Raw genomic sequence first — 24456 nt, 5'->3', positions numbered from 1 at the left:
GGACAACAGGAGGGATGTTGGTTCTTCCTGGAGTCAGGACGCGGTATGGCCAGGAATAGATTTCCAGCAATTTGCTGCAGGGTTAGCAGTCGTGATGGTCTTCGAGTGCAACACTATTAGAGGTTGTTGTTATGTAATATCACTTTTTGGATGAATGTAGAGTTATTTTGTAGACCCAGCACGTGATAGATGTAGGATGGGGTTGTGCCTGCAAAGTATTTTTTGGTCAGGCATAGTGCAACCTGGATCATAATAAGGGCTCATATTTGTGGGGTTGACGTTTCAGGTGCAGTGCATTCTCTTAAACAAGTTTAGCATTGGATAGGGTGCTGGCTTCAAATATGCCGAGTTCTACAGCAATGTAAAGGAGTATCTTCTGTCTCAGTTGAAAAAAGGCAGTTTAGGTGGCAGGATTAACCTGGGAACTCATGATTAGTTTGCTCTCCTGTAAGCACTCGTGTTATCAGAGATTTACCACAAGTGGATGAGTGGGTATAGAAATGTGTGGGAGAGAGGCAGTGTTATTTTGTGTTAGACTTTTCATCCTTGGCATGGTCTCCCTTAACTTTTTGCCTCTGTTTCTCGGGTTGTTGATGTGTGCTGGACTCTGATTTTGCTGTTTTTGTTACTCTGGGCACTTTACCGCTGCTAACCAGTGCTAAGGTGCAAGTGCTCCTTTACAAAATGTGTCTGTAATTGGTTTATCCATGATTGGCATATTTGATTTATTAGTAACTCCCTAGTACAGTGCACTAGAGGTGCCCAGGGCCTGTAAATCAAATGTTACTAGTGGGCCTGCAACACTGCTTGTGCCATCCACATAAGTAGCTCTGTAATCATGTCTCAGACCTGCCTCTGCAGTGTCTGTGTGTGCAGTTTTAACTGAAAATTAGACTTGGCAAGTGTACCCACTTGCCAGGCCTAAACCTTCCCTTTTCTTGCATGTCAGACATCCCTAAGGTAGGCCCTAGGTAGCCTCAAGTGCAGGGACCGGTGTATGGTTAATTTAGGACATATAGTAATGTGTTTTATATGTCCTGACAGTGAAATATTGCTAAATTCGTTTTTCACTGTTGCAAGGTCTGTCCCTCTCACAGGTTAACATGGGGGCTACCTTTAAATGTGATTAAAGTGTAGATTCCCTTTGGGAGCAGATGAACATGTGGAGTTTGGGGTCTCTGATCTCACAATTTAAAAATACATATTTTAGTAAAGTTGATTTTGAAATTGTGTGTTTGAAAATGCCACTTTTAGAAGGTGAGCATTTTCTTGCTTATACCATTTCTGTGACTCTGCCTGTTTGTGGATTCCCTGTCTGGGTCAGTTTGACAGTTGGGCTGATTGCACCTCACACTAGACAGTGACACAAAGGGAGCTGGGTGTAGCCTGCATATCCTGATGAGCCATCTGTGCTAGGAGGGAGGGGAAGAGTGGTCACTCACACATGAAAGGGCTGTGCCTTCCCTTCACACAATGCCATCTCCAACCCCTGGTGAGTGTCTGGGGCCTGGCCTGGGCAAGGCAGGATTTCACATTCAAGAGAGACTTTGCTTTGAAATAGGCCTACTTCAAAGGAGAAATCGGGTATAAGAAGGGCACCCAAAACCACAGACTTAAGATCACTTCTGGAAACCAAGAGGAACCTCTGCCTGGAGAAGAGCTGAAGAGCTGAGGAAGAAGAGCTGCCCTACCTGTGACTGTGCTTTGTGGGGCTATTCTGCAGTTGCTGCTTCTGCCAGAGTAAGAGGGCAATGACTGGACTTTGTGTGCCTTCCATCTTGTGAATATCTACAAGGGCTTGATTTAGAGCTTGCCTCCAGTTGTTTGAAGTCTCAGGGACAGCAAAGACTTCTCTCTGCCAGCACCTGGAGTCTCTGGAGAGACTCCTACTCTGCCAAGTGGGGCCCATCCAGTTACTGGGACCCTGAAAGGAGAAGCTGGCAGCCCAAGAGTAAGAAATCAACGCACAGAGCGCCGTGCGGGGAAAAGATCAACACAACTCCGATCTGCGGCTGGGAAATCGACACGCCGCCAGGTTCGCGGCTGAAAATCAATGCTCGCCTGCAACGCGGCCGAAGAATCGATGCACAGAGCTGGAGAAACGACGCGCAGCATCGCTGACGGAGGCTGGGAGATCGCAACCCGCACTGCGTCGTTTTCAGATCATCGTGTGGCTGGATTTCCAACTCAAGCACCGCTGGGCATGTAAAAATAAAGCAAGGCCTGCTTGGACCTGAGTGTGCTGCCTGAACGCCGCATCGCTCTCCTGCGGAGAGAAGAAACAACATGCCCAGAACCCGACGAAAGGAGAACCGACGCAAGATCTCGCTCGTGAGTGAAATTGACGCATCGCAAGCCCTTTTTGACGCACACTCACCCATGCGGGGTTATTTTTGAAGCACCCAAGGTACATTTTCATGCTAACAGTGTTAGTGTGTGTTGAAAACTACACGAAGACGCTTTTTGCTTTTTAATTGATACCTTGAGGTGGATTTTTGTCATTTAGGTCTTGTTTTGTTTAGATAAATATTCTCTATTTTTCTAAATCTGTGTTGTGTCATTTTGAAGCGATTTCATTAAGTTACTGTGTGTGTTGGTACAAATACTTTACACCTAGCACTCTGAAGTTAAGCCTACTGCTCGTGCCAAGCTACCATGGGGGTAAGCAGGGCTTAGCTGAGGGTGATTCTCTTTTACCCTAACTAGAGTGAGGGTCCTTGCTTGGACAGGGGGTAACCGGACTGCCAACCAAAGACCCCATTTCTAACATATTGAGTTTCTGCTGTGGTATAATCTTAATATGGATATGTTATGGGTGTGATCCATTAATAGTCAACACACAACTCTCATCGGAAGGATTGCCTCCCCACCATCCAAGCAGGAAATTCAAAAGTCTATGTGATGCTAATCCCCTGATCATGAATGATAGCAGACTACCTGAAGTACAAGAGTGGCTTTGAGCAAAGGACCACAACAGATGTATCCCTCAACTGTCTGATAGATGCACATCTTCTCAGATTCCACACCAATAGCTGCTTCAGCTTCTAGTCACATATTGCTAAAGCAGCATGGTGTTACCCTACCACCCTGTCAGACAAGGGCAAGATTTATTTTGGTTGATGCAGCACATGCAGAAATGGCACCATCAAGCTTGTGCTAAAAGAAGATCATAATACAATTCTTCTTCAGCTATGAACACAGTATCTGCAACCTCATCTCAACACTGATCTGACATTCTACCAGAATATCATCTTGAAAATAACGTGCTGCCCAAATATCAAGGCCTAAATATTGAGAACAAAAATATTGTGATGATAAATGTATGTAGGTAAATATAGATTTACTGTACTTAACTCAGCATATTTGTCCCTTGATGATATAATATATTCGGGCACATAGATGTGGAGTTGAGAATAGTAAATTTATACTTATCTATAGACACATAACTTCATGATAATTTGGTTCTAGATATTTAGTCCATACTATTTAGGCTATGCAATATTTTTGATTTGATATTATGACATACAACCACACAGCCCATTAACTCAATCTCTCTTTCATTTCCAAAAATAATTGAAGGCACTATTCTTGGATTACCTCATCTGCACATAACTGCAGATGATGCACCCTAAAAGTGATGCTACATAGTGAGAAAACTACTTGAAAGTGAGTTTTTGGATTCCACTTTTATAGCCACCTACCCACTGTAGAGTGCTCCAATGTTTTACAGCTAACTTTGTACTGTTAGATACACACACACACACACAAAGATCAGATGTTTAGTTTTGATAAATCAATAATGCATTTTTTTAAATATCAGAACAGGCTTTAACACCACAGGATGCATGATATAATTTGCCAAAGGCATTCAATGTTCAAATGTCCACTTCCTCTAACTCAAAGATGAGGTAGATTAAGATTATTCAATTTTAAATGTACAAAAGCCAGACTATTCATCCACCTCTTACTCTTCCTGTAAAACACCTGGAATTAATGACATGCATAAAGTAATATTGTACATCAGTTGCGAATGTGGGGGGCTAGTTTCAAAGGGGACTGTAAAAACACTGAAGTGTAGACACAGATAAAATGTGTTGAATATTTACTCATAAAACACTGAACATTGAAACAGCAGAATACAGACCATAACACTGTAATTCACGACTTACTCTTTCACCTCTTTCTCCCTTTAAACCTTGAGAACCCTTTGAAAAACGGAAAAGCAATTATTAATAACACCCTAGGTTATGATACAACGATGCTTGTGATTTTTTAAGTTGAGATGTAAATTGATTTCAATCAAGTTTATCAATATATTGCACAAAAAGAGGTTTTCACAAGTGGTACAGCGAAGGTAGAACAACACTCTTCTGATAAATACATTTCTAAATCAGGTACATGGTCTGAAGTATTTAGTTAAACCTCTGTGGCATATGGTTATCTAAATAGATGATGCTCCACTCCATTTGCTGCCACATACAGAAGTTACCCAGTCTAGCTTTTATAGTTAGCCTGTATATCACGTGCAAATTAATTGTTTCCAAGTAATGCTCAGGAGCCAGCTTCAGCTAAAGCCCACCAGTGAGCAGTAAAGACTCACTTGGCTGCATCACCCATCAATTGGGTAGGTTCATTGTTATTTTGATAAACCTGGAAATGTATCTGTAATTTAAGTGCAGCTTAGGGGGCACCACTGTAATGCTCTAAATGTCAGCTTTGTATGTATGTTAACCACCAGGACAATCAGGGATTCGTCATAGCTCTACTTAAAAGCCCTAACCTCAATAATGTGTCTTGACCCGCATTATGAGCTGGCCATTATCGCATTCAATAGTTATCACTCCCAATACACGCTCGATATTCGTTATTCAATATGTTCGATGCTTATCGGGTGTGATAATTATCACCTATTACTAGTTTTTGGGGAATAACATGACGATTTGGAGCTTACCACACCATGTTTCGTTATTTATTGGGTCTTTTGGCCCTGTGAAAAGTCAGCAGGTTTGACCTCCCGATATTAAACAGAAACTCATACTATGATATGAATATGTGACAGAATAACTAGGTCCTAAACAACGATAGCCTAAACCACTACTGCTACACAACTAAAAAGTCTCTACAACGAATTACTGAACAACTACTGGCTAAACAACGATTTTGCCTGAATAACGATTGCCTGAACAACAAATTAGGTAAGTTTTTCATTTTTTTAATGGTTTAATAAATATATATAAGTTGTTTAGAATGTGTGTGTGTATGTGTGTGTATATATATATATATATATATATATATATATATATATATATATATATATACATATATATATATATATATATATATGTTCTAAACATCTAATAAACCACTAAAAAAACGAAAAGCTTACCTTAACATTCGTTTTTCAGGCAATATTCAGGTAAAATTGTTGTTTAGACAGTAGTTGTTCAGTACTTCGTTGCAGAGACTTTTTAGTTGTTTAGCAGTAGTGGTTCAGGCAAGTAGTGGTTTAGACCTCGTTGTTCAGGATGTGTCACTTGTGGAATGCGTCGTTCACGGAGGTCTGGCTTGTGATCTCTGAACTCCCTACAGAGCTGTATCCCACCTCAGGTATTTCTGTTATTTAATGCTGGTACTGTTCTTCTACAGTATGACCTGTAGTGGGACATTGGAGTCTACAGAACTCCATTTTTGACAATGAAGTGGCTCAGGCTAAGGATGGCCTACAGCACCAACATTCCAATGTTTGTTTCTGTTTCTCCCTTTTTAGTTTTGAACATTCTACCCTTAGTGGGTGTAATTTTCTAAAAGCCTTATAGCCCTTCTCCCTAGGGCATTACCAGTGGTTAAAGGTCCTGTAAACTGTTATAGGCCGGAGCCATATGGGTTCAGTGCCTTTAACAACCGGTATAGCCATCAGAGGCAGGTCAAAAGGTTACAATATTACGGAATCCCCTATAGGGTGAGTTGTTTTATCCCTATGATGAATACACACATTAACGGAATGAGATGCTGTGGACATTGTCGGCTGGGCATGCAAGGAGAATTTGGAGGGCAACATGCAGAATATTGCTTGATTGTAGTAAAGGCAGTGCTTAATTTGTGCTTGTTGTATCCGGTGATGAGCACTGGCACTTATTTTTGAGGGCTGAGGCTTATTCTTCTGCCTCAAGCATTTGCTGTGAGCAAAAGAAACATATGGGAAAGACGGATGAAGGGAAAAACGAAAAAGCATCACAAAGAGAGAGAGTAGAAAGCTGCAAGAGTGAGCTGAAGGGGCAGGGTGTGGCTTTAAATGGATTGAAGAGGCCCGAGATGGCTTCAGGATTACGCTGCCTGAGTATTCCGTGTTCCCACATTTAATTGCAGCAGCTGAGTGTTTGAGGAGGGCTTTGGGCACCAGCACTTTTTTATTTACAAATTAAGCACTGAGAAAAGGTCAATGTACATCTTCAAAATTACAATATGAGTTTGCCACATGTCCATCTCATGACACAGGCAATCAATAGCAGCCAACAGATTAAAAAAGAGTTTAAACGCAGTGGAGAGTTTGTTCACCTTACACAACCATGTGGACGCGCTACATAACTATGTAGTGACTACTCATGAATAGCAGTCATTAGGGACTTCGCAAGAGGCACGTGGTCCTGAGAACTTTGCAAAAAATTGTTCCAAGCATGTAAAATGTGTTTTCCCGGAAGGAGGAAAAAATGTCTAACAAAATATAAACTATAATCAGGCGGTGCTATGAATGTGTATTTGTTTACTTACCGTTGGCCCAATGTCACCTTGTGGTCCAATTGTTCCTGGGACTCCTGGGGCCCCCGGGGCTCCAGGGCCACCCTGTTTGGGACAAAGGGGAGAATGGTCTTATTAAAAAGGACTGTTTCGTGATCACTAAATTGCAAACAGTGCATTTTGCATATCTGTGAGGCAGTTGGCAGGCGCCCAAAATCAGCAGCATTTGGCAGGAAAATGTGGACTACAGACGCTGGTTTCATCCCTGCCAGGATGTTTGACTTAAATAATTGTTTCTATGGACAAAGGTAAAAAAGCGTCAGTGGGACAAATGGAAACCTTGCACCAAGTTACAAGAATTCAAATGTCAACTACTGCCAGGTGGAAAGTGGCAATGGTCACAGTCAGATTTACGGAAGCCTTGTTGATAACTGGCTAATAGTTCCCTATTTGTTTTACTTGAGAGTTTCAATATATGTTTGCCTTAGTTCTATTTTTCATTGTGAATACTTAATTATGCAATATTTAATTATGTATGCGTACCGGCACATCAATAGCTAGGGCACCATCAGGATGAAGGGAAAATGGTTTAAAAAATAAAATACAAGGACACAAGTCCTCTCTATCTATACACCTAAGATCGGGAACAACATCACTATATCCACTAGGAACACTTCAAACATGTTCCGTTTTACCAAAGGCCTGAAGTAGCCCCACATCACAAAGCAGCCACAGTCAACTTCTGCCCCCAAAGCCTAGCTCCCTCTCCAGTCACCTTTTGCCTGCACCTTTACCTTTAACAACGTACAGCGTTCTGCAACCTTTTAACTGAATGTGAGCTAAGCGAATACCACATACATACTATAATTATACATTTTCTTTTTTTATAAATTATTTATTTAAAATGAAGTGTATATATACACAATAATATATCTGAAAATATGATGCATACATTTCATAACTAAACATTAATTCTCCAAAAACGTTGTACTATACTTGTGTTCTTCCTACTTATTTATAGTGCTGGTTCTTTCCCCTTTCTCTTGCCTCACCCAACTAGAAAGACACGCAACAGACATAAAACAAACACCATGTACACATAGCTTTATAGTAGGTTAACAGTTACGAGGTAAACACTAATATCTACTCTTTTGTATGCAAAACTCATTTGATGTAGTGCTAGTAACAGAAGCTACAAAATTAAAGGGAACAGAGGTCCCTAACTGGCAATGAAATAGAAAATACACTGTGACAAAAAAGTAATGCCAAGGTGATCCTGAATTCACGGTTAAAATCCTATTTATTATACAATATCAAATTCAGAATAAATGTTATGGGGAAACCCCCTGTAGGGCAAACAAAACGTGTAGCAAAAAAAGCACAGACAGAAACATAAAATAAACAATTCCAAGTCACAGCTTAACAAACACTGCCACACCCTTACTCAAATTACGATCAAAGTCCAGTGTCAGAGTGCCTATAGTCGACGACGTTTCGATCCTATGTACATAAAAGGATCATCAGCAGGACAAACCATTGCTTGCCTGTGATGAAGGTAAATAATAAATCCAAAACATGTCAAATAACATGGAGCAAACACTCTATAGGTGGTAAGGTACGAATAGGAGAATAAATGGTCCTCATATATTTACCATGAAAGAACAACATATGTTCACAAAAGCACCAGGACTCCTGGTATCAATAATAACCAGCATCAAAGGTGCCCGGTTACAGCATGAGAACTGCTAGAAATCAAAAAGAAACATGCGGTGAAACCCAACTACACAAAACAGTATGTGCTTCTTGCAGCTTTCCACCCACGTGCTTTTCACAGCTTTCTACTCCAGGATCGTGGAGCCACGAAGAACACTGACCACTGATGTGGAAAACTATGACTCTGAAAAGGGAACATCCCTGTCCCTAGAAATCGGTTAGAAGAGCAGGGAGGATGGGTGGTAAGAAATCTGCAGCTAGACAGAGTCCCTACCAGATAAGATGCAGTGAAGCATAAAAAGTAGGCAGTGTGACGGACTCTGCCTACATGAAAAGGAATTATGACTTTCGAAAGAATGGAAGCTCTAGTTCACAGAACCAGCTTGTCAGGATAAATGTTCAAGTGTGTAGGCTTGAATGACAAAGCCTGAAGCTCACTGACCCTCCAGGCAGCCACCAAGAAGGCCTGGGAAAGGAGTGAAGAAAGGGAATTCAAATTTTCTGAACACCATGCCACAAACTTTCCTCAACAACAGACGCATACTGTTTTGGTGGAGGGATGCCTGGCTGTCAGAATAACATTGCAGACTTCGGGCAGAAGGTCGAAAGCTGACAAATGTCACATTCAATCTCCATACAAGAAGGCGGAGTGTTGACAGGTTCGGGTGGAGATCCCACCCCTGCTGCTGTGACAGAAGATTCTCCTGAAGGGGCAGCCTGATCGGAGGACTGATGGCCATGCTCAACAACTGGGGACACCAAACTCTCTGAGCCCATTCGGGGGCCACAAGGATGAATTGGGCCTGGTTGTTCCTGATCGCCTTGAGAACTCTAGGCAGGAGTGGTATGGGCAGAAAGGCATACAGGAGGCCTGAGCTCCACTTGAGACAAAAAGCGTCTCTGAAAGAGAGCCATCTTGTAAACTCCGGCAGACAAAACTGCTGACATTGCACATCCTTGACGGCAGTAACAATATCTAACCAAGGCTCTCCCCAATACTAAGAGAGACCCTGCACCGCCTCCGGATGGAGACGCCATTTGTGATCCAATAGGCAACTTCGGCTGACTTTCTACATCCGGATATTCAGGGAACCAGCCAGGTGTTGAACCACCACGGATATGCTCTGACATTCCAGCCATGTCCAGAGAAACAGGGTGTCTTGACAAAGGGTCCACAACCCCACCCACCCTGTTTGTTGCAGTACCACATGGCGGTGGTGTTGTCCATGAACACCTGTTCTAGTCTTCCCTTGACAGAGGGTAGAAATGCTTTTAATGCAAGCTGGATCGCCCGGAGCCCCAGAGTGTTGATGTGGAGTCCAGATTCCGCCAGAGACCAGAAGCCTCTGATCTCCACCTCTCCCACATGGCTACCCCATTCCAGGAGTGATGCATCTGTCACTACAGTCAGAGCTCGTTGGGGAAGGGAGAGGGGTCTGCTGCTGACCCAATCCCGGTTCATTAGCCACCACTGCAGGTCTTTTGCAGTTCCCACTGAGATCTGGACCATGTCAGAGAGATTCCCATGATGCGGTGCCCACTGGAACTTCAGGTCCCACTGCAGATTCCCCCTTATGCCAATGGGCATGTGTCACAAGCAGGATGTAGGAGGCCATGAGACCCAGCAGCCTCAGGGTCAGTTGCTCCGTTCTCCAGGATAGAGACTGAAACATTGGTATCACAGCCTGAATATCATGGACTCGCTGTTCAGGAGGATAAGCCTACAACTGCACCATGTTCAGAACAGCTCTGATGAAAGGAAGTGTCTGAGAGGGAGTCAGATGTGACTTTGGCATGTTGATTGTGAACCAGAGCAAGTGGTGGAGGTCCACCATAGTCTGGAGGTGGGAGACGACCGCCTGGGGCGAGCCCGCTTTCAACAGCCAGTCATCGAGAAAGGGGAAGACTGGCACCCCTGATCTCCGCAGATGAGCTGCAATCACCTTGGTGAACACACAAGGGGCGCTGGTAAGGCCAAAAGGGAGCACAGCAAACTGAAAGTGCTCATGGCCCACTGTGAACTGCAGGCAATGCCTAAGAGCAGGCAGGGCAGGAATGTCGAAATATGCTTCCTACAAGTCCAGCGCTACCATCCAGTCTCCCGGGTACAGGGCAGAGAGGACTTGAGCGAGCGTGAGCATTTTAACTTCTCTTTCGAGAGAGAGAAATTGAGAGGGCGCAGATCTGGGATAGGACAAAGGCTGTGTTTTTCTTGGGCACCAGAAAGTAGCGGGAATAGCAAACATGACCAACTTCTGGCATTGGCCCCTCCCAATTGCTCCCTTGGCCAGGAAAGCTGTGACTTCCTGTCGAAGAAGGGACATATGGTCCCCTGTCATATGTGGGCGGCATTGGGGGCGGGGGAGGGACAGACATGAAGGGGAGGGAGTATTTCCTTCAGACAATTTGGAGAACCAATCATCTGCTGTGAACGACTGCCAGTGGAGCAGATGATGACGCATCCTGTCTTCCACTGGGTGTACATGATGGTAAGAGGGCAGGCTATAAGGGGATGGAGGCTGCGGCTGCTAGGGGTTGGACTGTGGGTACTGCATCTTCCGCCATGCAGAGGCTGTGGCTGGGAAGGTAAAGACGCGGCTGGAAGCCCCTTCTGCGGCCACAAAAGGAGCGAAAGGTGGATTGGGGTGACGAGGAGCCACAGAAAGGACCAAAGACCTGTCTGCAGCCCTGCTACCCTTAAAGCACTAAAGCTGAATCTGCCTTTTCTCCAAAGCGACAGAAGCCATCAAAGGGCCATCAAAGGGCCATCAAAGGGCAGGTCCATATCCCCAGATAACCCAGTTCTCATCAACCAGGTGTGGTGCCTTAATGGCACTGTCGATGAAACCACTCTGCCCAGTGAGTCATGGTATTTGATCCACATCTGATAATAACCTTAGCTGCATCTCTCCCATCAGCAAAAGCCTGGGAAAGTACAGCCCAGGCCTCCTCCAGAATCGTTTGCAGCACCTGCACAACCATATCCCACAGAGCGTTGGACTACTGGCCCAAAAGGCATGTTATGTTTACAGACCACAGTGCCAGGCTGGTGGAAGAATACATTTTATTCCCTAAGGTGTCCAACCTCTTGGATTCCCGGACCGGTGGTGAGGAAGGGATTGTGACAGGTTTACATGGGAGGTAAAGGCTTGGACCTTCTAGCTCTCCAGTGTAGGGTGTTGTGTGAGGAAGTTGGGGTCTCTGGGGTGGAGGGGGGGTGGCAGCATCCAAACATCCTTTTCACAAGAGCCCCTGTGCTAGGCTTGGACCAGGTCCAAAGCACAATGACTGTACAGGCTTCATTAAAAGGGAGACGCGGCTCTGAGGGGGTCAATCCCAGCTCAAGCAGTTCTGTCAAGGTGTTCGTCTTGACTGCCACAGAAGGCAAGCTAGGGTTCAGGATCTTTGCTGCCTTTCTCACCACCATTGCTAAAGATGCTCCCTCCTTCGTAGCCACGTTAGGGGGAGAAAGCATTCCAGTATCTGGAGATGTGTCCTATCTGCTGTCTTCTGCCAAATCCTCACACCAGTCCTTGTCTGGGTTAAAAGGTTTGTATTCTTCAGGGTCCAGTGACCTCTCTCAATCCTCCCCGAGCCCTAACCTATAAAAACTTGCAGTGCCTTCAGTCTCAACTCCAGAGCACTCAATCATGGCCCATTATAAACACTGCTTAAAATGGACCATGACTGAGAGCTTTGGTTTTGAGACTAGGGGGAATGCTGGTTGTTGTGCCCCTCAGTGGGTTACATATGCTCCCATATCCCGCCTGTTTTGGGTGTCACTGGCTGCCACTGCCCATAAGAATAGGGCTCAGGCTCCGGCCTGGAAGGCATGGCTCCAGATGGCGCAGGAATCGGCATCGGGCAACACCCCTCTGGCTGAGTAAGGGATCAGAATGGGAAGGCTCCACTGGTGGGCGCTGGGAGCATCAGCAACGGGACCAGCGCCAGGATGGTCGATATAGTACGACCGGCGCTGGTCCGGATCCAGGCGAGGATCCAAGGGGCCCAACTGGCACGGGGACCAGAGCCGCTGTTGTGGATCGATTAGGGGCCCCTTCCGTGGCACCCAAAGATGTGCCAGCAGTAGCAGGCCTCTCAAATATAAGGCATACGGCCTTATAGAACTCCTGAAATTGAATGAGGGCCACTCTGGTTCCTGAAAACTCGGAAGGTGCAGAGAAAGCCCAGGTGCTGGCTAAGCCGCAGAGCTAGTCTTTGAATGCCGGCGCAGCCTCTTCGACTCCTTAGTCTTCTTCTTGTGGTGTGACATACCTGAATGAACCAACGACTTTGAGTGCGACTAGGATCTGGAACTTAATGACCACTTCCAGGGCTTTCCTCTTGACCAGGATTGAGAACGACGAGATGACATCCCTACCACACCAGGAGAAGATTTTCACAAAAAAGACCTCGACAAAAGTCAAAAAATGGTTAGTCAAAAAATTATAATGGAGTAGTTCTGTGCTGACTGGCGCAGAAAGAAAAGAACTGGCATCATTGCGCTGGGGTGGCACTTATAGAGGCACAGCACACATCACTTCCAGAATGAACACCATGTGGAGCCGATCGACGCCTCCTACCAGTGCGCAGGGGTACTGCTCATGAAAAATTTCCAGATCTAGTCTGATTCCTGGGGATAATTCTAAAGTAAGGAACCTGTGGATAGAGGTCTCTATCAGAAATTAACAATCCATTATTGATTGGGTTTTCTATAATATAAATATATTGATCCTAGAATTGTCTAGCAACTTGAAGTTGGGCCACTCAACTTTGGAGGCACTTTGAGGTGCTTATCTCGTTCCTGACCTGAAGCGCTATCTGGCTTTTTCGAGGACTAATCTGCAGATCTGTTGATGAATCCCTAGGAATAGGTTAATCTCACGTCTAATGCTGGAAATCCCGGATTGCTTTGATGAGAGACTAACACACCAGCAGCTTCAAGGAGTACAGACTCGCTGTGGTGCGAGGCCTCGTCGGACCGAGAAGGTAGTTGGCAACTCAGCTTGGAGAGGTTGTTGGGGAGGCCAGCAGAACAGCTCTTCAAATCGAAAAGCTATGGCTTCAAAGCGCTGAGCCCAGAACACAGATTTAATAGATAGTATTTACCATTTTTGGGCCGTGACAAATACTGTGATTGGGCCCTCATATTTAGTGCTAGGGACAGATCTAACCCTTGCATTTTAAACACAACTGGTGGGCTTATACGCAAATAGCTGCCCAAGAAGGACTGATGCCTGATGAGGTATTTCCAAACCTGGAGAGTGAGAAGCCTCTCCTGCTGCCTTTGTGCATGTTCCGGATTAATGTTTGGAAGCTTTTCATTGTTATTTGCACGGGACTACTCCCTTTATGGTGCATGTATTCAAGCCTGAGGTTAAGCGTCTTGAAACTAGGGTCGAGGTAACCCTTGTCAGCCCGGAGTGGTGGTGACATGCCCCAATCCTGCACAGGATGCAATACTAGACTCGACAAGGAGGAGGCGCTGCAGCACCTGCGATGATGCTGTGTGTTCACAACAACCCGAGACGTGCCCAGTCTATTTCTGGCAAACTGTCATGCGCCGGTGCCAAGGGGCACAAAAGCTATGAGAAAAGCTGAAGCATAATCGGTTTTCATCACTGCAAAGCTGAATGTTCTTTTGTTTTTCAATACCTCTGAAGCCAAAGTGCCTTTTTACCTCAAACCCCGAAGTACATTTGTGTTTCAACACCATCCAATATTTCAATAATGTGCCGCAGTTTCCCATGTGGCACATGAATCAGCCTCGGCGCCGGGGCTCACAGTGCTATATAGTAAACACTGTTAGTGCCACAGAAATTAATGCCACAGCCTGTGATGTCATTGTCCTGTTCAGAAGTGTGCACCTTAGCTGATGCAAAACAATGCGCTAAGAATCACCGTCATACAGTGCAGCCCCAAGTGAGTGGTACGTTAAAGACTTCTCAAAAGAAGTCTATTTCCAATGTTTGAAAAACCCTGATAATGATTTCACATTATTTCTACTGTCAAAACCGTTCACTCTGACCATTTCAAAGTGGATGCCCTTGTGCGGACCAGAAATGCACTTGGGACTTGTTCATTTTTCCCATCTCTGAAAAGCACCGAACTGTCACTAGGATGAAGAAGGGAGTTGTTGAGACGCAGGAGTGAAGCATCTGGTAAGGGAGAGGCTGTGAGAGGTAGAAGGAATTACAGGAATCCCCCGGCAGAAGGCCTCATACCTCAGGAATCCGGTTCCCTGCTCTGGACATGTGGATGCACAGACACTGACAGCAGATAAAGGACTGTCAGGGGCACCTAGTCTGCCCCACTGTCCTGCCTATCCAAACGCAACTGAGCTTCGATGGTAGGCACTACAGAATAGCGCTACTTTAGCAATTCCGTAGTTTCTTTATAGTATTTTGACATCCCACAGCATCCAGGTTCGCATTATGATTTGTGGCCTGGTGTCACACCACACTGTGTACCAGCTCGTGGGAGTCCCAGACAGGGTTGGACGGCTGTCCCAGAAGGGCTAATCGGACAGATCCGTGTGTAAGTTGTTTTCTGGTTGGTGTGCCAGTTTTTTTGTTTACCTTTTGTTTACCTATTACAGCAAACATCACCTGCAACTAGCACCAATTCAAGCAGTCTCCCATACCTTGTTTGGTGCCTGTCAGCTTTCTGTCCAGTCCGACCCTGGTCCCAGGGCACAATAAGCAGGAGAAGAATGCTTTTATAGTTCAAAAACCTTAGAATTCATTAGGGTTTCCGTGGTCTGGTAATCTCGACCGGAGGGTTTTCTCCCTTGCATAACTACGCTGGTTCCTGACTTCTGAAATTACCAAAACTGCATACCAAGTGGTGCACGGGCGGCTTCTCCATAAGGGCGGAGGAGCATCTCTGCCCTCCCCCCCCCCACCAGTTGCAAAACCTTTCAAAGACATTTTTATTATCCTTTTCTTTGAAAGGGGCGGGGCCACAGGGTGACGTGCACTAAGGGGGAGTGCTGCGCAAGTATGTCTGGCCGGCAGTCTCGGGCTGCCAAACATACATGCACAATAGGCTCTCTCACATGCGCACAGGCTCCCAGTCTGCCTGGGAGCGCCCTGGTTGGGCGTTCCCAACCAATCCTGATGCAGATGCTTTGAGCAGCGTCAGGATTGGCCGCAGGGCAGACTGGGAGCCTGTGCGTGCAGCATCCGGACGAAGGCGAGGAGAGGCACGGGAACAGAGGTAAGTTTTTTAAAATGTTATTATAAGTTCCTCCCCCGTTAGACCCCCCCCCGCCTCACCCCTAGGAATACCCACAAGCCACGACTGAACTGGTGGCTCTTGCCTTTAAAAATGTCTGTGATTGCTGAGTTCCTGTGAGGAGCTGTAAACAATTAAAACATGTGCTAGGAAATTTTGTTTAAAAATGCATAACAGGAATCTATGCCCATCACAATGCCAAGAAAGAATTCAATGTAAATAACAAGCACTGGCAAAGCCAACAAATCTCGCCAAATTGAGAGCTATTGGCTTTGCCAATGTCTTTTAACCATGTTTTACAGCAGCGAGGCTGCTGTTCAGCAAGGTTAAAAAGTTAGTGGCGTGGTGTAGAGCTGTGCAGAGTGGTGTAGAGTGGAATGGAATTGAGTGGTGTTGCATAGAGTGATGCAGACTGGCGTAGACCAGAGTGGCATGGAGTGGCATAGGACAGAATGGCATAGAGTGGCGTGGAGTTGGGTGGAGTAGAATATGGAATATAGTGGAGTGGATAAGAGTAAAAGAGTGGAATGATGTGGAGTGGCTTTAAGGGCAGTGGCAAAGAGTAGAGTGGCATGGTGTAGAGTATAGTGGCACAGAGTGAAGTAGACTAGAGTGGCGTCAAGTAGGATAGCAGTGGGATGGAGTGGCATACAGTGAGTGGAGTGGCACAGAGTAGAGTGGAGTGGCGTACAGAGGAGTGGCATCAACTGGCATAGAGTGGAGTGGCATTAGGTAAAGTGGCGTAGAGTAGAGGGGCATATAGTAAAGAGGAATAGAGAAAGGTAGCACTGGGATGGAGGGCCATACAGTAGAGTAGAGTAGCACAGAGCAGAGTGCAGTAGAGTGGCACAGAAGAGAGCGGTGTGGAGTGCGGTAGCGTGGAATAGTGTAGAGTTAAATGGCGATAAGCAGAGTAGACTGGAGTAGCATAGAGTGTTGTGGAGTGTTGTTGTGTAGCCTGCACAGAGGGGTGTAGAGTAGAGTGACAGAGAAGAGTGGCAGTGAGTACGGTGGCATAGAGTACAGTGATGTGGAGTGGCCTAGAGTAGAGTGGCATAGAGTTGAGTACAGTGGCAAAGAGTAGAGTGGCATGGCCCGGTGGAATGGTGTATAGTGACACAGAGTGGCATAGAGTGAGTGGCGTGGAGAAGTAGAATTGTTACTAGGGCGTTGATAGAGCCAGCAGATGGGTTTAAAGAAACATAAATAGAAAGCTGTATACATGAGTTAAAAGTAGGAAAGCACATTGCACATCCAGGAATAATAACAAAACACTTATTTAAAAAAAGTGCCTTGCAAAAAGACTAGGTGGAATAAAGACGAGGAGAAATGCATGTACCTGGTCCATGTTCCAGGGAGGAACACAAAAAAAGAAAGGAAGATGACAGGAGCTGAGAAATCGAAAGACTGCAAATGAGAGTGACATCAAAAACAACTAATTGTATGCTGTGGGTGGGCTGTAGGCCCAATAAATATTAAACAACACATACATCTTGCCGCACATCGCATATTCTGTGTATGCAAGACCTAAAAGAAAGGGAAGGCTGCTTCTTCTAACGCGGTGCACGCGCTTTCACAAAAGAGACAGCTAATTTGATGGAGTATAGCCAGCCATCTTTTCTTCCTTGGGATTTGCCTGAGACTCCGAGTCTGGCATCACAGGTGCATGCTTACATGAACTACAACCTCCTAAAGAGACTGAAGCATGGGAAGCACAACAATGAGGAAGCAAGGTGATTTCTTCCTGCAATGGAACTGTTAGTTAGGTCTCACCACGGCCCACTCGGGCCTTAACAATTATGAGCTTACGACCCTCCTCTTGAGCACAATGAAGCCTTCCCTTTCCTTCTTAGAGACCTCAGATTGGGGCCTCTCTTACCCAACTATCCTCACTAGCGACTATTTTAGGTTCAGAAAAAAAGCGTAAAACATGGCTCTTCTCACTATAACTGACCTGATCTCACGAATTGCCCCCTCCCCCAGTACTTTGATATCTTCCTGGGGATGTGTTTTCGCTCTTTACAAATACTGCAAAATAAATACATTAAAAATTAATAAACTTGTCAGAGAGGCCTTTTCTATAGTGCCTCTCTAGAAGACTCCAGGAACTAGCACCCGTGGCACTTGCTGGTGCACATTCATTGTAAGGTATATTTCTAGATATATTGTTTTTACTGCAAGTCGTATGTCATTACAATAATACTTCTTTCATGTTCAATAAATGTTGAAAACATCAAGTGACCCAAGACCCTGGTAGGTAACACCTCAAAATAATAAAGTCACAGGCACTGCAGCAATCCCAGACAACAAGGCTGTCTCATCCTCCATCACCTTCATTTTGAGACTGAGCGTTCTCTAAAGACTGTTGGGATATTCCCTCTCAAGCCCCCCTTTTTAACCCAACACTACTAGCCCTCTCCTCCTTAACTTGTTGCACTGCATGCAGTCTGTCACTCCGCTGACAGGCGCCTAGAGGCACTGAAGCAAGCGAGGCGCACCTATAAATCTCCCACGCGCTCACTCACCTGAGGTTGACCCGAGTGCTTGAAGCCTCACACAACTAACGAGTTTGTTGGAAGGCCCAGTTTTAGACCCCCGCCACCCAGGAGCTTCTACTTCGTCAATGGGGAGTGGTAAAGGGGGGGGAGCAGCGGGGACGGTTTCTGCCCTTCGCACCTGACACACACAGCAGAACACCGGCTTTAGGCAGTTTCGAGATCTTAGAACAGCGGCCCTTGTCAGTGCAGTGGGCGCTGGGCAGGGCAAACGCTTTGAAAACAGTTAACTGGTCTGTTCAAGACAGCAATGATGCTTCGTTGCTCACAGAAGCCCAATACCCAATCACAGTGTTGCTCTGTCAGTTCTAAAGTAATCATCTCCAATTCCAAGCTATCCTTAGTCCAAGTGGCAATCAGGAGCTTGAAACCAATTTTCATGTAACTACACAACCAAACATACACACACACACACACACACATCTTTGGCCCTTTCTGCGGCTTTCAGCACTATATAATCACCCTATTACATAACATGACTGGGTACCATCTGAGAAGAAGTACTTCCAGAACCCATAACACACTGTGACGTGTCATAACATAACACATCTTGACGTTGTCCCATAAGTGAGTAGTAGTCTTTCTGTCATTTACCACTTATTTGGGTGGGGCACTTTGTATGCCAAGCTGAGATCCTTTTAGCAGGACACATCAAACACAAGCCCGCCCTCTCAAACTCGACTTGGTGCTTTGTGAAAAATGAAAGGAAGGTCCTATGCTGAGGCAGGCATTCCATGATGACTACGTGTGTTTTCTGCACGCATTTTTGCACTACACATCCTCTGCCTCAATGGTTCAAGACTGACCGAGCCATGTGCCACTCTCGGAACCGCTCCGACTCCCACCGACCACACACGCAACCTAGGATTCATCTTGGACCCCTCACTATCCATGACCCAGCAAGTCAACTCTGTCTCCTCCTCCTGCTTCAACACCGTCCGCAAGCTCCGAAAGATCGACAAATGAATACCCACCGAAGCCAGAAGAACAGTCACCCAAGCCCTCGTAGGCAGCAAATAGGACTACAGCAATGCCCTCTACACAGGAACCACAGCCAAACTCCAGAAGAGGCTGCTTCACATCCAGAACGCCTCTGCACGCCTCATCCCGGACATTCCCCACCACTGCCACATCACAGACCACCTAACAGACCTGCACTGGCTCCCATTTAACAAGAAAATCACCTTCAAACTCCTCACCCACGCTCACAAAGCACTGCACAACACCAGACCAGAATACCTCAACAAATGACTCTCCTTCTACACCCCGACCCGGCATCTCCGCTCCGCTGACCTTGCCCTCGCAACCATCCCACGCATTCGCAGAACTACAACCGGCGGTAGATCCTTTTCACACCTCGCCGCCAAAACGTGGAACACTCTTCCCACCCATCTGTGCCAGTCCAAAGACCTCCTTACCTTGAGGAAACTTCTCAAGACCTGGCTGTTCGGGAAGTAGCAGCACCTCACCCCCCCACCCCCCAGTTCTCCCCCTCCCTTCCTCAGCACCTTGAGACCCTACCGGGTGAGTAGTGTGCTTTACAAATCCCCTGCTTGATTGATGTGTAGAATTTTACATCCATTGTATGACTATAGAATGTTGCAGTTAAAAACAATTCAATATAGCTACTTTAAAAAGAAAAACAAATGAAAACATTGTATACACAAAAATGGTGCTGTTCTGCGTTGAGGAAGGGTGCATACACAATGCAGAGCTATATCTGCTAAGATCGGCCTGCTGCTGATGTCATCACCTGCGCTTTAACAGGCTGTCCTTCACCATGCGCAGCCTCATAGAGATGCTGTCGAGCACAGTCTTTACTGGAAGCATACCCTTCTAGTACAATTTCTATATCTGGAGAAACATAGCAATGAATCCATGCACTGAATATGTGCTGTGCACATGAGCAATACATGTATTTTTTTTTTTTTAGAAATTAAAACATTTCACCTTATTAGTGCACACTTCAAGGAGGTGTCCTTTTTTGATGCAAAGCCCAGTCTGGCTAGATTAGTAAATCATGGTTTGTGTCAAAACTGTGCATGAATGTGCTAATCTGGCTAACACCCCAGTAATGCCACCTTGACGCAAAGCAATACACAGCAGTGCAAAGTTAATATGCAATGAGAAAACTGCACCTTTCCAGGAAAGTAAATACCATGTGCCACTTTGCATCAATTTGCGATGGGACCGGGCCTGTTACAACATAGGCTGAAGTGTGCACGGCACAAGGGATTACTTACACTTGTGGAATTGTGGCGGTCAGTAGGAAACTAGTCACATATCTAGGGAGAACTAAGTACAAAGGTGCAAACACTGAAGATGGATCCTGGAATCCTCGCTAAATAGGTACTGTTCAGTGTAGTTCCTACGGGTGAATAGAAGAAAGCTTGGAGTACTGACCTATTCTGCAAACCGCTGCACTAATGACAGTTCAATAGTGAATTGACTTTGGATGTAGAATTCCGAAGCACTACAGAAAACATTATTGTGTATGATCAGAGCAGGAAATAGGCTGCAGTGAAAACAACAGCACTATCTGCACTATCGATGTCCAGAACTACTATCCACGTTGTGCACTACTATCATTGGTTTGCACTACTATCCTTACAGAAACCTGCATGTTCCTGCACCTACTGGGCCCTTTTTCAGTGAGTAAATCACAGCAGGTTTGACCTGCTGACATTTACCTAGGGGACATTTCGGTGGTGCGGTGATAGCTGCTAAACTCGTAATTGCAGTATGTGTGGACTCAGTGGTCACAGTATAGTCTGGAGTTTAAAGGGCCACTCGGAATGAGGGATGCTGGGTTATGCACTAGGATCAGTGATCTGCACTTTTATCAGTGTTCTGCTCTATTATCAGTGCTCCGCACCGCCATCAGTCTTACACACTACTACCATTCTTGAGGACTAGCTGGATCATTTCCAATATTCTAACAGGAAGCTTAGATGAACTATTTTTTCATGGTCAAGCAACAGTATTTTTTTGCAAATTCGTGAACCACCCACTCTAGGCTTTGGGGTGCCAAAACTAAGAAAATCTACTTGGCGTTTTGTGTCAAGAAACCCTGCCCTGACCCCAGCAGATGCCTGCACATGTCTGTGTGTTTTAGTGGGTTTCGGAAAACGTGCAAAACTGAAATGGGAATGATGGATTTTACCACATGGACAATTTCTTACCATTGGTCCAGGAGGGCCCGGTGGGCCGGTGGATCCGTCCTTGCCAGGCACTCCCTGTATGATGAGAGGATATACACAATTCAGTTACCAGCGCACACAAGCAAGTCCAAAAATATGGCTCGAACTCTAAAAACTTTTTTCCCCAGATTAAAAACTTGCAAGTACATGTAACCAACGCAATCTTCTTTCATGCCTAAGGTGCTATCAAGAGCTTTCTTAGAGGTGATTCTTTTACTCCATTCATCATCTAAATTGATACAAAAACTAGCAAACCTTTTCAGAAACACAAAATAAAGTCTCAAATGATTCCTCATGTTTAAAGGAATATTTTTTAAATTACTCATTAATACGCTATTATCCTTTTTAATGAAAGGTAAAGATTTTAAAATACTACACAGACTAAATAGACAGTATGGCTTGCCATATGGATTCTAAACCCAGAACAATGACTCTTGCATTGCCGATGTAGTTACACTATATCGATGACCCCGTGCCCTCTCACCCTCAAAATGTAAAACTATATATCTAGATTCTAAACATACCACACTGAGCTTCGAGATGAGCAACACGAACTGTCTATAGAAGATGCAGGCACAGACAGGCCAAACAATGAGAGAAACAGACAGACTGGCAGACACCTAGTAAAACATTTTTTTATATTTTATTTATGAGCAGTATTTCTATAGCAGGGACCCGGCCACAAGGCAGGAGGAGTGCTTTACAGATGAGACGGAGCAAAAAACACACAGGATGGAGGTAAACAGTGTGTGTGTGTGAGGTGGGGAGACTACAACCGTTAAATATGGAGGTAAACTCAAAAGAGGCGCAGAGAGGTGTACAGAGTGGCATAGATAGACAGATACATAGATAGATAGACAGATAGACAGACAGACAGACAGACAGACAGACAGACAGACAGACAGACAGCCAGCTAAGGTTCTCTGTAATTCGTCTTTATAACTTAAATAGAGATTTCCAGCTCCTGTATTTCATGTATAGAAAAAGTCCCTACCTGGGGTTTCTCGTCCATTTTTACGCCCAATGTCACTTATTTTATTGCTCTAAGGCCTGGCGTCTCTGAGGGGCTTTAGTAAAAATTGACAGAGACCCTTCGTTTTCTTGCAGTGATTGTTGCCACCACAGAATATACGCAGTTTCAAGAATATTTGCCAAATAAACGATTCTTACCCTGGGGCCTTGGGTCCCATCCCGTCCAGGCGATCCCGACCCTCCTGGAATGCCCTGAGCACAACCAAACAAATGACATTTTAGAAACCGCACTTTTTCAAGAGTGTCACCTGCTCAGCGTGGATGCGCCCACGTGCGACGGGGCTAAGGCGCGCGTCTGCGCATGCGCAGGCTGCTGCAGAAGATGACAATGGCGCCACAGCACACCCCTCCAGGCCCACCTTAATCATCACACTTTATTACACATTCATGTCACACTCCCAGTTTCAAACAACTGAACATCGCGATGTTAGCCGCCTGCAGCATACACAGAAGTCTCGCCCCTTGTGTGCCGCTAAATGCTGTATTTTTGTCCGAGTGCAGCTGCCGCTCCACGCACTCCTGGGAGATTGAAGCGAATGTGACGGTAAATACCTGTTGGCCGGGAAGACCCATATCTCCCTTGTCTCCTTTTTCCCCTGCTGGTCCCTGCCGAGAAAGAGTTACATTTAGTCACTGTACATACCAGGTACATACCACTGCAGGCAGCTGTGCGGCATTCATCGCCTCCGAGGTACGGCTCCACTCAAATTAGTGAGCGCAAAGCAAACTCTTCCTTGGGCATCCATCAAACTCATATTACTATGGAGAGTGTGTGTGTTTGCATCTGTGTGTGTGTGAGTGTGTGTGCATTTGAGTGTGTGTGTGTGTATTTGCGTGCGTGCGTGTGTGCGCGCGAGTGCTCTTTGGGTTTTGAAAATTGTTTCCTGAACTTCATAAATTAATAATTACATTTACTCCGCATCAAGCAGATTCCTGGGGTTTAGGAATTAAAACGTGCTATCATCTGAAAATCATATCTGTCAACCTGTTTAAAGAAAATTTGTGAAGTGCAGGTGCTATAATCAACGTGGGTTTTGTCTGTCAACGCCAACGAAACATCTGTTTGAATAAATGGTAGGCATACTGTCTTTAGTTGTTATAAAAAGTAAACAGATTCTTTTATACTCACCTCCCTCCCCTTTACAGTTAGGAAATAGCATGAAAACCCCCCACAGAAATTCACTTTTAAAACCAAAGGTTACAGGGACGTTATAGTTAGGTTCTGAATTTACTCGTACAGAACCATCGAAGTTCAGCAGTTGTAGTTAAGAGTTATTTCAAGTAACTATAACCCGCGACATAAGGTAACTATAACTCCCGCCCCCGCCATGCACAGTTTTTTTCTTCAATAATTTGACTGCTAATGTTTTATTTATATTTTTAATAATGTTATAGAAGTTGTCATGAGTGCTGTAATATTTGGGGTAATGGGCAAGTCATAGTTACCTAAGGGTGTGAGATGTAGTTACTTGAAATAACTCTAACTATAACTGCTGAATTTCTATGGTTTTGTGAGAGTAAATTCAGAACTTACTATAAAGTCCCTGTAACCTTTGGTTGTTTAAGTGAATTTATGTTTTTTTTAAATGTAATTTTAATTACCATACATTAATCCAACCACCGCCTGTGGTCAGACCCTGTGGCTAAGCCCCTATATCTACCCAAACCCATGCATGGCAGGGGTTACCATACAATCTGACCTGCTGCAAGCCCCTTCGGCCAACCCCTTATGACCACCCAACCCCACATGGCGCACCACAGCGGGGGTTGGGCGCATTGCTGTCCCTTTTCATAGCAAGTTAAGCAACAAAAAAAAACACCAACTCCGCTGTAAAAATCATATTACATGCCTTTTAGGTCATTACTTTTTCTAACATTGATACATTCCAGCTTGTATCCCTTATGTTTACTTCCATGGCACCTTAGGGAGAGAGAGGTCACCTAAACATCTCTAATAAGACATTATACCTGTCAATCATTCCATG

General features: G+C 45.2%; 1 protein-coding gene across 3 annotated transcripts in view; it reads right to left on the bottom strand.

The window, feature by feature from the left end:
* COL14A1 (collagen type XIV alpha 1 chain) overlaps window positions 1–24456 on the bottom strand; it is a 443381-nt gene that overhangs the window by 14829 nt on the left and 404096 nt on the right. For all 3 annotated transcript variants that reach the window (XM_069220679.1, XM_069220680.1, XM_069220681.1), the window contains 5 exons: window positions 23024–23077; window positions 22610–22663; window positions 21422–21475; window positions 6769–6840; window positions 4170–4205 (listed from right to left, as the gene is read on the bottom strand). In XM_069220679.1, the coding sequence (XP_069076780.1) occupies window positions 4170–4205; window positions 6769–6840; window positions 21422–21475; window positions 22610–22663; window positions 23024–23077 (270 nt within the window). The remainder of the gene's footprint in view (window positions 1–4169; window positions 4206–6768; window positions 6841–21421; window positions 21476–22609; window positions 22664–23023; window positions 23078–24456) is intronic.

Source organism: Pleurodeles waltl, chromosome 2_2 (assembly GCF_031143425.1).
Source record: "Pleurodeles waltl isolate 20211129_DDA chromosome 2_2, aPleWal1.hap1.20221129, whole genome shotgun sequence".
Classification (NCBI taxonomy): domain Eukaryota; kingdom Metazoa; phylum Chordata; class Amphibia; order Caudata; family Salamandridae; genus Pleurodeles; species Pleurodeles waltl.
The sequence above is the reverse complement of the archived record's forward strand: the minus strand, read 5'-3'. Positions and strand labels throughout refer to the sequence as shown.